This window comes from Mesoplodon mirus (genome assembly GCF_964341445.2).
Source record: "Mesoplodon mirus genome assembly, chromosome: 11".
NCBI lineage: Eukaryota > Metazoa > Chordata > Mammalia > Artiodactyla > Ziphiidae > Mesoplodon > Mesoplodon mirus.
In genome coordinates this window covers 90765428-90785472 of record NC_138987.1, presented here as the reverse complement: position 1 = coordinate 90785472, position 20045 = coordinate 90765428, and the positions used below count along the sequence as shown (strand labels likewise).

At 36.6% G+C, this 20045-nt stretch overlaps 1 protein-coding gene across 5 annotated transcripts in view; it reads right to left on the bottom strand.

Annotated features, from left to right (window-relative positions):
* EPS8 (EGFR pathway substrate 8, signaling adaptor) overlaps positions 1 to 20045 on the bottom strand; it is a 190685-nt gene that overhangs the window by 26883 nt on the left and 143757 nt on the right. For all 5 annotated transcript variants that reach the window (XM_082635462.1, XM_082635461.1, XM_082635465.1 and 2 more), the window contains 7 exons: positions 19530 to 19656; positions 17434 to 17522; positions 16985 to 17059; positions 11134 to 11282; positions 8302 to 8485; positions 3724 to 3857; positions 164 to 263 (listed from right to left, as the gene is read on the bottom strand). In XM_082635462.1, the coding sequence (XP_082491588.1) occupies positions 164 to 263; positions 3724 to 3857; positions 8302 to 8485; positions 11134 to 11282; positions 16985 to 17059; positions 17434 to 17522; positions 19530 to 19656 (858 nt within the window). The remainder of the gene's footprint in view (positions 1 to 163; positions 264 to 3723; positions 3858 to 8301; positions 8486 to 11133; positions 11283 to 16984; positions 17060 to 17433; positions 17523 to 19529; positions 19657 to 20045) is intronic.

The following is a 20045-nucleotide window of genomic DNA, read 5'->3' as shown; positions in this document are numbered from 1 at the left end:
ATAGGTGTCTATAATATGCTGTGTATCCTTGGTAAAACAAAATAACACTGAAGAATAATTTCTTGACCTCAACATTTCTTTGAGGAAGGTTTAGATGTATACCAGAAAAGGAATACAATAAATCTACTTTATTAAGAGTATAAAAAAGGTAAAATTCTATTACCTCTAAAATATCATCCTTTTGAACTGAGAGCTCACTGTGGTTCCTTGCCACAAAGTCATACCTGGATTTGGCATATTTCTTGGGTTGTAGATCATAATTTCTACAAAAAGAAAGAAAAAAGATAATCACTCTGCTAGCTTTTCCTAAAGGCTGAAAGCAGAAATAAAACACTAAGGCAAGCCAATGCCTACCAGAAACCATTTGGACAAGTTATTTAGATAGTAGTTAATTTTATTATATTTTATAGAGTATAAGAATATGAGTACTTAATTTTATTATATTTTGGAGATTTTACCATTAAAATGAACAAACTATGGCTAGAGTAAAAATAAATAATGCAAAATTACAAAGCTAGTTAGTGCTAAGCCAAATCTAGAATGCAAATCTATGAATTCTTTGTCCATTAAACCTAATATCCAAAATACTGCATATTGCTTGTTAACCAGCATTTCTACCATGAAAGAACCAGGATAATGGTCAATGTCACCATTTTTCATAAAATTAAAGGAGACTAAAGATAATGTCCAAAGTGGTAATTTAAATTATATGTTGATTTCACTAATTCAAGCAATGTCTTCAATTCATTAACCAAATATATATGAAGAAATTATGACTAAGTGTCAATATTCAGGAAAGCTCTGTCCAGTTATCCAAATTGCAAAGGAAGGTATGGATTAAGTACAAGAGCAATAACACTTCTTAGTTAATTTGTTAATTAATTAATTCACTATAAACTTATTTTAAGAGTAAGAACAGGTGTATTTTTTTAAAAAAAGAAAACTTTATTTAAAACAAAATATTTCTTTTAATTGTTAAATGACCATCAATAGATTTAACAACATAATTTTAAAATACTTTTATATAATATAATAAAACCTGGTATATCAACAACGTAATAATATACTCTTTATTCCAATAATGAAATAATAACTTTAATTATTTTTTAACTAATTTTACTCCCTAATCTTCTCCTCCATTTACATCCCCACATTTCCTCTGTAAGAGAAAAAGCAGGAAGGCACTAATGATGTTTGGTCATCCTTCCTCTGTCAAGTGGCCATTCTGCTTGCTGCCCACCAAGATCGTCTGGAATACTGAGTCACAGAGGGGCCTGCAGGACAGTTGTGGGCACAGTATATCTTGTCCTCATAGGTAATCTGCTACCTTTTGGATAGTAACTCCAGGAGAAGAGAAACAGGAGCAAAGGAAAATCATAGCCTGTAAACCATATTGGCAATTTTTGGTATATTAAAAAACTAAGAAAATGTGGAAAAAGTGAAATTATGGCCAAATAATTATTATATATTATTAATAATGATAAATTTTAAACTGTGTTCCATGGATTTCCTACCCCTATCTCTAGTTTTATATGATCACATTCCATTAAAATTTCATTTGAGGGGGATAAACGTGTCTCAATCACTCCAAAGGTTAGCAAAACAGTCGTAACTTCAGTTTTCTATCTTTCTCTCCTCCCTCATGTTCTTCTCTCCAAATCACTGCTGATAACAGAGAGATGACTGTACTGTTTAGCAAAGGGAAGAATAACTCTCTGCCACTGTGTATATGAGTCAATGGGTTGGTTAAAAGAAAAGTTGACTGTAGTTCTCATTGAAGTCTTTGCTATCTTGCATGTCTCAGAAGTGACTGCCCAGCATGCACTTGCAAAGTGCTTTAGAATTTACAAATATTTATGGTTTATAGTTTCTTGCCCTCTATAGATTAAATGTGAGTATGACACTGACCATAGTTATCAATCTGAAAATCACACTTTGTAATTTTTCAGATGTACCAAAGTTTCTTAAGAGAAAGTTTCTTAAGAGATCTAGAATGTATCAAAATGCATGGTCTCTGTTTCTGATTTGGAGTTATAGATACCCACCTGATACAGAGTGGACACAGAGATGGCAATAATCTTAGACTTCTCTAAAACATGAATTGCTTTTGAATAGCAGTAAACTATAATCCATCAAAGGTGAGGGTGCTAAATTCAATAGGTGGTTTCCCTAAATGACATTGTAAGAGTGAATATACTTCATATGGTACTTACTGCATTCCCGGCATGTAATAGAGTTTAGGATGAATAATAATTACTGTAAAAACAAATTCCAAACCTCTGTATTACATATCAGACCAGAACTTTCAGACAGTTTTTTCAATAATTATGACAAATTTTCTTAGCAACATCAATGATCCAGGTGTCTATTAAACTATCCAGCTCCTATTATAATAGCTCAGGGGAGAAATTGGACCCATAAAGGCAACTGAGATATACAATTTACTCCTTTTAAAAAAATTATTTCTCTGGCTAAATATTGACAGTCTTAAGATCTATATACTTGAATATCCCTTCATGGAATTTCCTTCACTAATCTGAAATAATTTCTAGAATACTGACAGCTAAGACAGAAAAAAAGGAAAAAGAAAGTACTAGGATGAGGAACAAGTTTCTCAAGAAGAATTGCCATGAAATAATTTTTAAACTTCAGAACTGATTTTCACCTGTATCTCCTAAAAATTGAATCTACAATTCAAACTTCTTTCATATGTTGGCATTTTCAAAATGTATTATTCATTGCCGACTTTTCTTTGTACTGAATTTAATACGTTACTGGTGCCCTTAGAATAATAACTGTATAATTTCCACATTATCTTACTTAAGTATTACCTCTGTTATCATTCCTGACAAAAAACCAAAATTTTAAATCCCACCCTTTTTAGATTCTATTAAGAAAAGAATATACTGAAGAGAAATGAAGGGCATGTAACACTCATAGTAAGACAGGCTTTGAGGTAGGAAAGTACCTCAAAGTTGGGTAGGACAAGCTCTTTACCCCACTTCATCTTAATGATCATTCTCCCATATCCTTGTTATCAATATTTCACCTTTTTTCTTTCTCTTATGTGTATGGGTTGGCCTCTATGTAAACCTCACATGCAGTTTACACTGAAAACAAGATTGAAAAAGTGACCCTATTTCAATTCAATTTATTTCTTCCCCATCTCAATTCTCCATTTTTGCCTATATTGAATTTTTGGAGAGAGAAAAATATGGGAAAATAAATGAAATGTAAAACTGGAAAGTGAATATAAAAAATCAAATGGTAAAAATGGCAAATAAGGCATTGATTCTGTTTAAATATTCAGTTTATACTTAGTTTAAATACTTCTATCTAAAGGAAGTTTTGTTTGTTTTTATTGGGGGAGATAAAGATGGAAATTATTTCCTTTAAAAGTTACAGAGCTGGAAAGATCCTTAGAGACCATCTGGTACAAACTAGAGAGTTTCAAAACAATTCTTCTTAATTCACAGATTCTGTCAGAGGCATCTTTTAAAAAATGGAAAGTCATCCAATGGCATTTGCACTAAGTTAGAATTATAGACTGGAGACTTTGCTCATCAAAGCCAGCTCTGTAAAGGAACAACTGAAACGTTAACAAACAATTAATAGATGGAAAGCTCAAAGAAGTAGTGAACAGTGCAGACACTAGCACCTCTATTTGCACTAAACCAGAGATAATCATCCACAGCGCTCCAAATGATGCCCATGAAATGTTACCTATCTACATGGCGATGAGGAGTTGGCTTAAAAGCAACAGCGGCTTCCCCTTGGTCCAGATGGGGCCCTCTTCCATAAATGTTATTGAATACTGTGTACCCATCAGCTGGAGGATACTCTGATACACTGGAGTGCTGAAAGACAGAGGAGGAAAGATGAAAGGATCACCAATACTATTTGAATGAGCACTGACGTCAATTAACAAGAACCCTCCACTACACTGCGGTCAGTTTCATTTTCAAGTGATTGACCATTATATGTTAATAAATTATGAAATGAGGGGTTTTGTCAAAGACCTATTTATAATAAGAAAAGTAATTAGTGCAAAGACTAAATCTTAATTCAGGAAATATCCAATGCTTTTATTGTATAAAAGCAATAAATTCTTTCCTCTGGAATTTCAGTAATAGGTGATTTTGGTATTAGGCAGACTTTAACAGCTTGTATAATATAAAACTGGTTTAAAAACAGCAACAATAAAACCCTTAACTTTTGCTTTCTATGTTTAAGAAACAGACCTTTAAAAACAAAAAAAGAAACAGACCTTTACCACACTAGCAAAGTAAATACTATCACATGAAAATCATCTGAACTCTATGTGTTAAAATTATACCACCCTCTCTCATTATTCTCATTTTTTAAATGTACATGGACACTATCTTTTATTTTTTTTTAAATGGCAGCACTATTATCAGATTTACTGTTAAGGAAAACACAGAAACGCAAAAACACATTGATCTTGACAGTCAATAGTCCAGAATAAGACAAAGCTGGAGTCACTTCTTTTTGCAGTTAACACAACGCAGACATGAGCCTAATGGGCTACCAGGAGGGAGAACCTAAATCTATGGGTCCCATTAAGCAGCATGGCTTTAAAGCTATGGGGCAAAAACAAAGAAACAAACCACAAAAGTTCATCTATGAATTTTGTATTGTTTCCTTATGTAAAATGAAGTATGGTGGATGCACAACAGACCCTAAAGCGTTGGAATTCCTTGGCTATTTCAATTGTTTATGGACTCACTGGGACAAAATATTTGAAATTGGGAATGTTTTAGAAAAGTTCTGAATGCACATTTACTGTAGTTAATTCAAATGACAAAGTTGGCAGGAGTAGGGCTGAGTTCATCCACAGACAGTGTAGGTGAGGTGTCTCCAATGGACTGCTATTGACGTCAAAGTACCCACATTATATTATTACTCCTGTGGAATATATATCAGGATTCTGCACTTAACATAGAAATACAGATAAACAACTTTTACCATTTAAATACCTTAGCTTAAACCAGCAACAAAGTGAAAAGGCAATCTATAGCATGGGAGAAATCATATACCTGATCATATATCTGATAAGAGGTTAATATCCAAAATATATAGAGAACACATACAACTCAATAGCAAAAAGCAAATAATCCAGTTAAGAAATGGGCAGAGGAACTAAAAAGACATTTTTCCAAAGACATACAAATGGTCAACAGGTATATATAAGGGTGCTTAGCATCACTAATCATCAGGGAGATGCAAATCAAAACCACACTGAGATATCACCTCATACCTGATAATAGCTATTGTCAAAAAGACAAGAGAGAACAAACATTGACAAGGATGTGGAGAAAAGGGAACCCCTGTGCCCTGTTGGTGGGAATGTAAATTGGTGAAGCCACTATGAAAACAGTATGGAAGTTTCTCAAAAAATTAAAAATAGAACTACCATATGATTCAGCAGTCCCACTACTGGGTATAATACTGAAGAAAATGAAACTAGGATCTCAAAGAGAATTCTGAACCCCAAGGTTCACTACAGCATTATTCACAATAGCCAAGATATGGAAACAACCTAAGTGTCCATCACAGATGAGTGGATAAGTAAGATGTGGTATGTATGTATATACAATGGAATATTATTCAGCCATGAGAAGGAAGAAAATCCTGCCATTTATGACAACATGGATAAATCTTGAGCACATTATACTAAGTGAAATAAGAAAGACAAAACCACATGATATCACTTATATGTGGAATGTAAAAAAAAAAAAGAGTCAAGCTCATAGAAACAGAGAGTAGAAAAGTGGTTGCCAGAGCTGGGGGTGGGGGACAGAGAGAGAGGTTGGTAAAAGGGTACAAACTTTCAGCTATAAATGAATGAGGTCTAAGGATCTAATAAAAATGTGGTGACTATAGTTGATGACACCGTATTATATAATTAAAATTTTCGAAGAGAGTGGAACTTAAATGTTCTCAACAACAACAGATAAATATGTGAGGAGATGGATGTGTTATTTAGCTAGATGCGGGGGAGTCCTCTCACAGTGTATACATATATCAAATCATTATGATACACACTTTAAATATCTTACATTTTTATTTGTCAATTACACCTCCATAAAGCTGGAATTAAAAAATATAATAAAGAACAAATGTCTTAATTAATTCAGTTTATCACTTCCCTACGAGAGACCAGAGGTACTACATGATCAGGCCATTTTTTTTTCCGTTAAATGCTGTTATAAAAGGGAGGAGTTGAGGAAAACAGAATCACCCACGCCTTCTGCCTGGCTCTGAACATAACAGTGAGGTCGGACAGTATGAAGTCACCGGGTCCTGAGAGTGACTGGGAGTATCAGAAGGGAGGAGAGAAATGATGACAAGTGACTAACTGTGATGACTACACAACAGTGCTCAGGGCAGCTGCTGCTTCAGAGGAAGAAAGAAGCTGAGTACTGCCACCCATATTTGTCATGCCTTGTCACCTATGCCACCAGATCCTGAATCACCCAAGTCCTGTTCTGAATGCATTTATTATAGGTGCAATAAAGTATAATAAAATCTCTCTTCTGGGGATGATTGCATGTTACACATTTTTAAGTCACCATTACTTTGGTCTCTTTTCCAACAAAATCTTAAGGTATAAAATCCCATAGAACTGCTAGCAGGTGCTTTTCAATTCATTTTTTTCAAACCTCTGAATAAGTGCTTAAGCCATAAAATGGACAATAGTTTACAACAGGAAAATGATAACTCATTACGAGGAAGCATTCTCAATAATTCTTCTTTTAAAGTTACTTATTCTGAGAGTAGACAAACTTTTACACTGGAAGCCAGAACACATTATTTTCTCTTTAAATAAACAAATTGAAAAAGAACTCACAAAAATGAATTTCTGAGGCATACGTTATAAAGTGGATATATTTTCTTATTTAAGATATGAGGACTGTAAACTAGAAATTTCTATGATTTGAAAGTACTCAGCTGTAACAATAGCAACAGCAAGTGTATCATAATTTCATGTTTGATTACATTTTTTTACTCTAGAAAAGTTGCCCTTTACGAGGAAGGAAAATTTATTGTGATGAGGTCTGAACTATAAAATACAGCTAGGGACATAGGTCTGCTAACCTGCACCCAGAACTGTGAGGTCACCTTCTTAATCACTCAATCAGAGGGAAGCGCAGTTACAGAATCCACCCATACCATTATATGCAGCCAGAGGAAAAAAAAAAATTACAGTAGAAAAATATTACTTTCAGAGAAGTATATTTGCTTTATTTTTAAAGTTTCAGAATTTAAGCAATCTTCTATAACACTATGGCTATTGTTGAAAGAAACGATTTTAAGAAATTTAACTTATATAAATGTTTCTCCCTAAAAGTGAGGATATACTCTAGTTTCCTAATTCATTCCTTGATATCATATTTGCCACACTGTAAATACCCACAGGGATTGGAGAAGATTAATCTAAGGAATTAAATAAAGGAAATGAACAGGACTTCAAGGAGGACCTAGTCATTAATTTTCTGTTGCTTCTTCAAACTAGACCTCATTCATCTAACTCCTTGGGTTCGGATCATCCTTCTTAGTTTGGTTCAGCTTTAGGTAGTGTTTAATTTTCTTTTCTGTCAGAACAAGAATTGTCATGGAAAAATCATTTTTAAGGAATGTGAAGAGATAATCATACCCAATTTCAATCCCTCGATTTGCTCCCCAAATAAATCATAATCTAAAGCTTACTAAAGATCATAAAAGATACACTATATTTTATGATCTCCTCAGGATGTAATAGTGTTATAAATCATCATTTGGACCTGAGACTGGAGTCCAGGAGAAGCTTTGGCCTTCTAGCCAGGCTGATAGGACTTTGGGAGGTTTAGAACGAGGCCAAAAAATAAAAGAAAGAAAGAAATGGGACATTCAGGAAAGAGCTGCTTAAAGGTCCTGGGTCAAGGAACTGTCTTGAGGGTCTGATGATAGGAGAGGAAAATAGAAAGAAGAGGCCAAGCAGCAGTGGGGCAATTTCCTGATAAGCAGGGAAAGTACACAGTCCAAAGGACGGGATCACCAGGGCTCAAGGAGGAGAGCTGGCAGGCTGTGAGGTGTGATACGGCCTGGGTTTGGGCTTCACAGGGAAACAGAGCAACCGTCACCATGACAAAGAGGTGAGAGGTACCTAAGAGCAGCAGGACATCTAGTCATTGATTTGAGAACAATCTTCAGATCAGTAAAGTGAAAACTCACAATCAGAATTACAAGAGAACACACAGATTATTGCACTTCCCACAAAAGATGATATTGAAAGACTACCTCTGTGGATAATCTTTTTGTTTCTTGCTTGCGATGATGTTCTGCTGCGTCTGCCACAGACTCAGGCAGTTGATAGAGATCCGGCTCCACTGATGCTCCCATGAAGTTCAGCATCGGGGGCTCCCAACCACTGCGGAACCGCGGGACGTAGGGTGGGATAAACTGTTCTTTTGGCCACTCTGCTCTGCAGAAGGACATTAAGACATACGAGCGGCAAAATTAAGAAACACCTCCATGCTAAAAACCATCTTCAGTAAGACTAGCCACAAAAAAACAAAAATAAATAACAACAAAAGCAATTCACACCTAGTCTGCCCTCTTTCTATCCAAACAGAGAAAGTAAACATGTTTATGCTAGTATTCGATGCTGATAAAATGAAAGGAAGTCTGAATTCTACTTTATGATCTGCTTTCGCTACATTGCCTCAATTCTCCATTAATTCAACCTTTTAACATAAATATACATCTCGGACAATTTGAGAAAGGAATGTGAAGCTAGAAGTCTGGTAAGTACTTAGGACGTAAGCTTCTCTAAGCATCAAGTAGTTTCTGATCCTCATCTTTCCCTTCACTCCCCTCCCATCATCATGAAGCCTCCTGATATGAGATGTATTTTTCAAAGGACAAACAGCGGACAATATTCTTAACGCTCATGATCTTTTAAATTATGAAGTCTCCTAAAAGGAAGCACATTACTGATTTTATAAATTAAATGGATCAGCTAGGTTTTCATCAGTAAAATCAAGTTAGTATTAATCTCTAATATAATCATGACCCATTCATTACTTAGTAACTCTGAGACTTATTCCTATAAGCTCCTAATCACTCATGAACCACAAAAATAACTGGGAGAGACATTATTAAATTCTGCTAAAATATGTTGTATTATCTTTCACACATGATTTAATTCTTCAGGTTATACTTCTACTGTGATGAAATGATTCAGGTTATTATGTTCCTTTATGATTCTTTTTTATCTTTATGAGTTTTTAAGTTGGTATATTCACTTCCTAATACTCTAAATAATTAGGATCTGAAATGACCATTTTCTCATGTCAAGGGCTAACAATATGAGTTCCTTTTGATGTAGCTTTCCTAATAGTCATTAATTTTCTCATTCTGAGGTAGGACCCAAGACAAAGAAATTAAAAATCCTGAACTATTTTAGTACTATGAGATCTGATAAATTTAATAGGGTTTATTGAAAAAAAATGAAAAGATCCCTACCTAGGCTTACCATAAAATCATAATCTACATAAATCTAATAGATTTAAGAAATCTATTTAACCAGTTTTTAGATAGTATGATATATAAATATGATACAATATGCTACATTAATATATAAATAATATGCAGAAATAAATTTAGATAACATTTTCAATCAAAAAACAACAAATGCAGTGCTCTTAAAGAATCTTCTGCTTGGTAAACCACTCCATGTGTAAACCATATTCCAACACAAGCAGTTGCCAAAGTCCAAAATATAAGTGGGAATGGTTTATATATATTTCAATAGAAGAACAGCAGAAAAAAAATATGAATTGGTCCGTTACTTTCAGGCTAGCCTAAAAGCATTACGAAGACAAACTTCCAAGTGACCATACCGAATGATTTACTCTAAGTAGTGAGAGAAATAAAAAGATTCAAATAAATGAGGAAAGCAGAAATTATTTAATCACATATAATGAAATGAGAAATATTTTTATAACTTGCTTGGCTCAGCAAACTTGAATCCTGCAATTGTTAGTGATTTCTTTTCCACAGTCACCTTACTGATGAGATACAATTCTTAAAATTATCCCCTCCTCTTTTCCATTCCTAGCACCATGGTTCTAGTCCCAGGGAATGCTGATTAATAAGGAACCTCTACTATTGCATCATCGTCCCAAGGGGCCTCATGCCTCTAGTAACTTTTGTCCATGTCCTTATTAGACTCAATGACCAGACTGATCTTTCGAAGGTCTGGTTGTGTCGCACTCCCATTCACAAAGCTATTGGTTCTCCGCAGCCTACAGAACCATACTCCAGCTCCTTAGCGTGGCACTGGGAGCCTGAACCCAGCCCTGCTCATCTTTGTACACCTCACTCATCACTATTCCTCTGTTCCCCATTCTCCACAATCCCCCACTACCCAAAGTCTATACTCCGGCTAAACCCACATTCACGCTCCATCCTCTTGACTTTTTGCTTCATGGCTTCACTCATGCTGCTCTCTCTACTGAGCAGGCCCTTTCCCTGCTACATATTTGTGGAAATCCTACTCATCCCGCTGAAAGGCAGCTGAGCAAAATAATTACAAACATCTATTTCAGGGCCAGGTTGCCTGGATTCAAATCCCAGGTCTGTCGCTTACGAGTTGTGTGGCTTTGGGCAAATTACTTAACCTCTCTTTGCCCCAGTTCCCTCACCTGTAAAATAGCATAAAAATGGAACCTATGTAAAGTACATGGAAGAGTGCCTAGCAAACACTATATGTACACCCTTGTTTATACACATATACCTACTAGTGTTATTATCTGTTGATTTTAAATGCCAGCTCTTCTTTGAAAGCTAAGCACCCTCTTCTCTAAACCCTCTTCCTGACGGCTCCATCTTGCCAAGTGACGGCAGTTTATTTATGAGTCACACCTAGTACTCATCGTACCTTACACTGAACGCTTCTATGTTCTCCACTAGACCTCCAGCTTTTTAAGGGTTTAGCCTTTTTCATCTACAACACCTACTCCTTCATACATAGAAGGTTAAATAAATTTCTCAGTAGATTCATGTACTAAACAAAGAAAAATACTTAAAGTATTATAGGTATTCAATGCTAGACTCATATATGTTTACCTGGCTTTCATCCACGAGTCTCCCAATGACACCCACAGCTGCCTCTCATCGACATTGACAGTGTAACTCAAGAAATCGATTGTGTCCTTAGTCAGTAGGGGGCTGAGTACTGAACTGGCTAGTTCAGGACCTCCTGTTGCCTGCACAACCTAAAATGGCAACAAATCATTTTTTTAACAAGAAGATGATGATTATTTGTACATTTTCAAAATGTGTAGATAAAAAACCCATGATAAAAACAAGCAGTTTTTATATACTCAAGTTAAATCTTCATCCAGATCAATCTTTCCAGCCCAATGGTGCCTAATAATCTAAAATGAAAAGTTAATAGTTTAACAACTTTCATAGGATCTATCTATTGGCTTCATATGACTGTACTTTCCCTGGAAAGTACTAATGGCTATCCAGAGAATTCTAAGTCAGGTGGTTTAACGATCGCTGCCTTAAAAATAATATATGTATTTCTACTGGAAAATCTATTATGTCAAACTTGAAAAATATGGTTCCAGAAATGAGTACTTCAGGGAGAGACAAGGCTCGAGTTAAGTCTACGGCTGTGCCTATAAAGACGTACAAAAATAAAGGATCCAGAGAGAAAGGTGAGAGAAAAGATGAGAAGTGGTCCTCTGAATCTATGGTATTTCTTTCCAGAATTTAATTCTAGAAAATTGCCCTGATTTAAAAGAGATAACTTAATGATTAGCAAAAACAAATAAACAGGTGCAACTCTCTGATAAGCAAAATGACGATAAGTAGATGTCTGAAAACTGCTCCAATTTTATTACTCAGGGGCTATTTCCTGGTTAAGGAATGGTAATCTCTTAGAGCAGAAACCAGAGCCCTTTTCTAAAAATCTCACCTTCCCAGAGATACGGCACAAGAATAAAGAGATTTTTTTTTTTGAATGGTTCCAGCCCAAGAGTCAATTTCTCTCCAGTCATCCAGGTGTGCTGAGCCTGCTGTGCTGTTTTATTCCTTTGTGTCTTCGCACATGCTGTGTCCCAGCCCCCAGAAGGCCCTTCCTCATCATTTTAAATAGAACTCTCCTCCGGTAACACCTCTTCTGAGAAGCCCTTACACTGAGAAGCCCAGTGTAACTCTGAGGCACCCTGGGGTCCTCAAGCATGCATATCAGCTACACATGCCATTGTAACTTGGGCCGTATTTTTCAGTTCTCCTCCCTTGAGAACTTGTACCAAAACTTACCTGACTTTGAACTGCAGAAGACACAGCGTTAGGGGAATGAAGGAGAATATGTGAAAGAAAAGATGAAGGATAAAGGAGGTGGGTAGACGCTCATTTGAGAACAAAACCTACCCTGAAAGCCTGGCATAGTGATTTTTTTTTTTTTAACGTCCAAGCCCTATAAGCTCTAACAAATAGGCAGGAATAACTGAGAGGGATAGTAAAGAAGTAAAGAAATATTAAAGACCTTTGGTTTAACAGTGGGAATAGGGAATGGAACAAAGGAAAGTAAATAAAAGGCTGTGGGCCATAGTTCCCTCTGAAAAATGTAAGTAGGCAAATAGGTCTGCATGTGTGCTGTGGGTACGCTTGCGTGGAGATGCTGAGGATACAGGGAAGGACTCACAAGGTTTAAAGACACTAAATTTTGTCTGACTGGTAGCAGGCCCTGAATTAATGTTCCTTTCCATCTCTCTTGTCCAAGTGAAATGTCTGGGACTCCGCAGACAGAACACTAAAAGAAGCAATAGAAGTACTATGTTTGGGAGACCATTAATAAGGGGTCATTTTTGAGAAAAGAAAATATAAAATAAAGCAATGTTTTCAGATCCATAGCCTGATCACAAAGACTAGTTTTTGCGTGTTAGGGAAACCAGTCTCGCTATTTAATAGTTCTACTCTGTGTAATGTCTAGATATCTACTTATGATCTGTGAAAGACTTGTGAAAGGAATGAGAAGAGGTGGCAAAAACTGCTTTCTAAACAATACTTCCTAACACTCAAACTAAGATAGTATCACATGTGTTGAAGAATAAAAATTTTGTTAATGAGCTAGCATCACTTTCTTTGCATGTAGATGGCCTTGATCTAATTTTTAAAAGAGCTTAAAAAGCAACAATTATTCAACAATAACTAAGCAAGTAGAAATCGGTTACTCTATTTATAGCAACAACGTGTGGAAGCATTCATAAATTATTGATGTAGGCTCGGACTTTCACCTTCCAATTGCTTATCACCCAGTTCTGACATCCATGCTGCTAAGGTTACGTACTTTCCTATGTTTGTAAGCAATATTCATTTCATATTCTACTTCAGGTCTTGTCTAGTTACCCTTGGGGAAAGAAGGATGAGATTTATCCCTTTCTGTTACTTGGATTCTTTGTCTCATTTTTTTCTGATAATCAAGCAAAACCTATGAGAAATGCTTGAATTTGCTCCATTTTTTATAAAGATTAAAGAACTCAATGACCATGGTCTTCATATGCTCTATATCAAATTAGTAAAATTTATCTGCTTCACAGTTACCATTCTTACCCTTTAAAAAAATCATGGAAGTAATCACACTACTAACAATTATCATTACTGCTATTATTATTCTACAAAGCAATTATTTGCTCTTTTGACAGGATGAACCATTCAAAACCACTCCACATGGGCTTCCCTGGTGGCGCAGTGGTTGAGAGTCCGCCTGCCGATGCAGGGGACACGGGTTCGTGCCCTGGTCTGGGAAGATCCCACATGCCGTGGAGCGGCTAGGCCTGTGAGCCATGGCCGCTGAGCCTGCGCGTCCGGAGCCTGTGCTCCACAACGGGAGAGGCCACAACAGTGAGAGGCCCACGTACCGCAAAAAAAAACAAAAAAAACACCACTCCACACATCCCTGTCTTAGCCCATCAAATAGGAAACTCTGTCCTCCGAGAAGTATTTAAAAGAAAGAGATTCTGCCTTCTTTCCATTCCTCTCTCACTTGCCCTCTCCACAAAAGGAGGAATGACCTATCAAATATGTGGTCTTGTGGAACTGTAGAAAAGGGTGATTTGTAGCCCAGGCTCTTTTGGAATCTGTCAGTGTGTAAGGCCAACAGCTGTTCCATCTGCTTTCTGTTGCCATGCTTTTCCCAAATCCCAGCACTTTTCTTTTTGCACTCAAATGTTATTTCAGCTAATTCTCCCAGCTGTCCTGTGGACAAGATGGTGGTATATGTTAGCTTGGAAAAACCACTATTAGACCGTTTGCAAATATAAGAAATAGAAAATGGGAAGGGAAGTATATTACTGACCTATTTCATTAAACGTATAAGAAAAGAGCATACCTGGGTACTGAAAATCTAGAAAATGAAAATGCATATCTTGGATCCCGGCCTATGAGACAAGTGGTATAACCTTTTGCTGGACAAACTCATGGAAACATCCAGCTCCTTCTCAAAAGGAATTGTTCCCAATGCACCATTTTGTTATCTTCAAAAATTATACCTTATGTAAAAAAACACATGTGCAAGAAGGGAGTTTTCCAGGGGAAAATCTGTATTATGTACATATCACTAGACCTGGCACACATGGGCCTCCCAAAGACTGATAATTGTCCCTCTAATATCCATTTTCTTCTTCTCCCTTCTAGAAAGAGAAGCCCCTACATTTTAGATGGACGCATAGCCACTCTGGTGGAGACTACATGCCTTTGGTGTTAGGGATGGCCATATGAGGAAGTTCCCGCTAACTGGATAATAGCAGAAATTGTCTAAGTTTGGAGTCACCTCCTTAAAGACAATTCTTTGCCTTTGTACTACTGTTACAAGGACATGGAGGTAAGTCAGCTTCCACCACAGAAATGCCTGACAGAGTATCTCAATTCCTCCTCTTGGAAACAGTTTCTTCGTTTGGCTTACAGAATACCTACCATGATATTCCTGTTTTGCTTCTCCTGACTTCCTGCTTCTTCTCACTCTTCTTTGCTGGTTCTTCTCACTCTCCAATCACTGAAATTACCTAAGGCTCCATCAGCCCTCATTCTTCTTTGTTTATCATCACTCCTTTGGTGACATCATCCAATTTCTTGGCTTTGCATGCAGGGGATTTATAACTCTAGGCTTGATTTCTCCACTGAACTCCAAATTCATACATTCAACTACCAATGCAAATTTCTCCATCTGGATATAAGTCACTTTTGACATTGTCTGAAGTGAATTCCTTACCTTCTGGCCCAAACCTGTCTTACCCACAGTCTTCGCCGTCTCAGTTAATAATTAGTCCATCCTTCCAGTCTTAAGCCAAAACTTTGGAGATATCCTGGACCCTCACACAACACTTCCAACCTACCAGCAAATCATGTTGCTTCTGTTTAGTAACCAGAATGAGGGACTTCCCTGGTGGCGCAGTGGTTAAGAATCCACCTGCCAATGCAGGGGACACGGGTTCAATCCCTTGTCTGGGAAGATCCCACATGCTGCAGAGCAACTAAGCCCGTGCGCCACAACTACTGAGCCTGCTCTCTAGAGACCGTGAGCCACAACTACTGAGCCCGTGTGCCACAACTACTGAAGCCCACATGCTCTAGGGCCCATGCTCTGCAACAAGAGAAGCCACTGCAATGAGAAGCCCATGCAGCGCAACAAAGAGTAGCCCCCGCTCGCTGCAACTAGAGAAAGTGTGCACACAGCAACGAAGACCCAATGCAGCCAAAAAAAAAAAGAATTAAGAAAGTAAATAAATAAAATTAAAAATTAAAAAAAAAAATAACCAGAATGAAATCTCACCACCTACAATGTTACGTGGTCCAAACAACATAATCTCCCATCTGGATTATTTCCATAGCCAGCTCAGTCCCTTCTTCCCTCAAATTTCTAAACATTGCAGCCAGAGCAATCCTTTTCTGCTAAAACCCCTCCCAAAGTGTCAAAGGTTTCACAATCACCTATAAAGACCAATAAGATATGTCCCCCTGTTTGCTGACCTCATCTCCCTCTAGTTGAGATCTCCCCCCTCATTCTATTCAAGTCATGGTACCTATTTCTTCCAAGAACATGACTTGTATGTTACTATCTCAGTGCATCTGCATTAGCTGTTCTCTGTCTGGAATTCTCTTACTTCAGAAACCCACATGACTCATTCCTCACTTCATTTACTCAAGTGATACCTTCTCAGTAAGTCATTCCCTTAACCAACCCTATTCAAAAAGTATAATACTCCATAACACACACACACACACACACACACACACACACAGCACTCCCTGTTCTCCTTCTCTGCTGTATTTTTCCACATAGCATTTATTTTGGGTGAATTATTTATATATTATTTAGGTTATTGACTGCCCCTCCACACTACAACATAAGTCCCGATAAGAATTTAAGTGTTTTGTTCCTATGCCAAGCACATAGCAGGCTCTCAGTTAATATTTGTTGAACAAATGAATGAATGAATAAGTGATTGAATCAGAGATAGCTCAGGAGATGGAGGAACACCTCACTGAAAGAAATCTGGACCTCTGAGTAATTTCACGGAGCAAAGACATCCATCCAGCATTGGACTCCTCACACCTAGCTTATTTTGTGAGAAAGAGAAAATTTTCTATATTGTTCAAGCCATTTATATTACATACTAGTATATACTGGAACACTAGTATCCAATAAATCTTTATTTCTTTTCATTTCCCTAGCTCTATCAGAGACATCAGTTTCCTCAGCTATAAAATAAGGTGTTTGGACTAGATGATTTCTAAGGTTCTTTTCAACTCTCAAATTTCACATCCTCAGTGTTCACAACAGATGGCAAAAGAAACAGTACCCATGCAAGGCAATGAAGAAAGACTGTCTAGATAATCTAGCCAGACACGTGGGGTTGAAAACATGCTAAGAATAATTACTTTCTTAAATTAATAAAAATCTTACCATATTTAATGGAGTAAATAAAAAGTGAACCAAATCTGCAGCACTAGGATTCTGGATGTGAGACTTCAATTTGGCCTGTAACATTAAAAAATCAGGCAAACCCATTACTATGATGTAATCGAGCCAAAGGCAGACATTCAAAAAGGTTCAACATAGACTCAAAGAAGATGTTTTTACTACTAGTTTCACTTTTTTGTATCTTAATTAGCAAGCGTGAGTTAGATTAGGAGAAATTCATTTTAAAAGACTGGAGTCATTCTTTTCTGATTAAATCTCTTAGATATACAGATTTTTGCAATCTGCTCTTCTAATTAAAGGCAAATCAAAACACACATACAAAAAAATCTATAACAACAATTTAATCTCTTAATTTGATCAGGTACATCCTGGCTAGACTTTGATCTCTTCCGTTTGTTTCTCTTAATTGTATATAAATAAATAAAACTTACCAGAAGGTTAAATCCATGTTTAAACTTTTGGAAACAGTCAATAAATAAGTCAGGAGGTGGAGGTTTTGCCCTCAGTGTTAAAACACCCTCTAAAGAAATAAATGGGAGGAGGGGTAGATGATAGCAAAGTTCCAAGAAAACTTATTCAATGAAAAAAATTAAAAAACACATTTATGTTTGTAAAATTTGATGATCACATCAGATATCATTCTACCTAGTTACCCTCCCACATCTCATAGTCTGACTGTAACAAATCAAGGTGATCCAACGTTTGAAATGGATTCCTCTACCCTTAGACACTACCAGATTACTCATCAATTCCATAAATTTATATTGTAGCCCTTCTATGTACCAATCATTGTGCTTACCACCGTGAAGACTATACAAATGTATAAGTTACAAGCCCTGCTCTTAAAGGCCTTAAAATCTATAGAAGACATGAATCAGATAAGTAACAGAGATATGTCAACTGAGAGCTTAGAAAGAGGCTACAGATGGGGAAATGTATTCTTAAAGATGTTTCATGGGGAAAGCAGCTTTTTTTTTTTTTTTTTTTTTTTTTTTTTTTTTTTTTTTTTTTTGCTGTACGCGGGCCTCTCACTGCTGTGGCCTCTCCCGTTGCGGAGCACAGGCTCCGGACACACAGGCTCCGCGGCCATGGCTCGCGGGCCCAGCCGCTCCGCGGCATGTGGGATCTTCCGGGATCGGGGCACGAACCCGTGTCCCCTGCATCGGCAGGCGGACTCTCAACCACTGCGCCACCAGGGAAGCCCGGGAAAGCAGCTTTTAAGATGGGATTTGAAAAGTTTGTTCCAGGGCAATTTGTAAGAAAAACATCATGGTTGGATAAAAACGCATTAGCAAAAACATGGAAAAAGGAAATTGCATGTACATGAAACAACAAACATAAAAGCAAGGAAACATGAGAATGGAAAAGCAGATCAAGGTTAGATTGTGAATGACCTTGACTGCCAGACCTCAACCGCCAGAGTTTGACTTATATCAATAGAACATGGTATTAACATGCTTTCCAGCAGAAGAATGAAGTGACCAACTTCGAGCTTTAAGAAGATTGTCCTCACAGAATTGAAGACTAAAGCCTTGAGGGTTGCTTAGAAAGCTGGGTAAAAAATGAGGCATCTTGAAGCAGTGCTACTTATGAAAATGAAAAGGGAAAAAACTGGGTACAAGGGACCAAAAAAATAAAATCAATGTTGGTTATAAGCTAGAGAATGGACTCATAAAAAAATCTTTGAGTTTTTGAAAGCCATTCAAATGGCTTTGAATCTGGATGACCAAGAAGATAGTATACCCTTCGTAAACAGTACAAGAGGAGTAAGTGGTTTGAGACATCAGAAAGCAGTAATACTTGATTTCAGAATGTATGGAGGTGAGGTATATCCACATACATCCATCTAGAAAACAAGTCTACAGGTCATATGCTTATGATATAGACAGAGCTAGACAAAGATTTGGAAGTCATGTGAAATAAAAGGAATATTAATTTACTATTCCCTTATATATTTCAATCTATACCATTTTGTTCCATAATTATAATTTTATACATTTTGAGGTCATTTTAAATAGCTGAACCACAGCATACTTAAAAACTGCTTGTAGGTGATCTGAATGTACTGTTTGGTGTTTTGTGATAAGAAATTAAAATCCACTGACATTTTAAACTATTTTAATGAGAAAAGTCAATCCTTTTATTTAACAAAATAATGAGGTTCTATATTTACAATTAAATAAATTCAAATATGGGAAGAATGGTGCTATGACTTTCTTTAACAGACATTACTTTTATGATGACTAATGAAAACTATAGACAGATGGTCACTACTGAATCTCAGAGTCTCTGTAATTTAGGTAAAGTGTCCTAGAGTCTTTCTTTACTGTAGCCAACTTGGGATCAAATGGACTCTTCCCCAGGCTCATCTTAATCTCTGCCTACATCACTGGTGCTATCTCAAAACCAGAAAAGGGACCTTGGTCCCTGGTCAATGGAGTCTTATTGAACAGCTCAGAAGGGCAGAAACTCTGCCTAGCACTGGCATTCTGAATGGTCTTTAGAAGGTTAAGAAAATCCAACTTACCTCCTGGTCCTTTCTTTTTACCTTTCTTAGTTTTCTTCCTTTTAGAAAGCTCAGAAAATGCTTCAGCTGCTTTTTGGAGTTTTGTGATAAAAAATTCAATGTCATCCAAAATGTGGTTTAAGATTTGCTGGAATTAGAAATTACAGAATAAAATATAAAACAAAAGAAAACTATTTTTGCCTTAGCTGTACACTGTGAAGGAAATCAGAAAGTTAAAAAAAAAAGAAAGAAAGAAAAGAAAAAGGAACACCTCCCACATGCAAATTTCAGGTTTATCACTAATTCTAAGAAAAGTTTTGAACTAAATATACCTGTGGCTAAAGTCTAACACTTACATTTTTCTTTAGCTTAATTTTGTTCTATTTTCAATACCATAACGAAAGCATTCACAATATCGATTCAGATTATTAATTATTTTCAATTACTCTGATTTTTTCATTGTGTTCGCCCACATAAAGTTAGGGGGAAAATTTCCAAGAAACAGTTTGTTAGAACAGCACTGAGCATTTCTGTTTT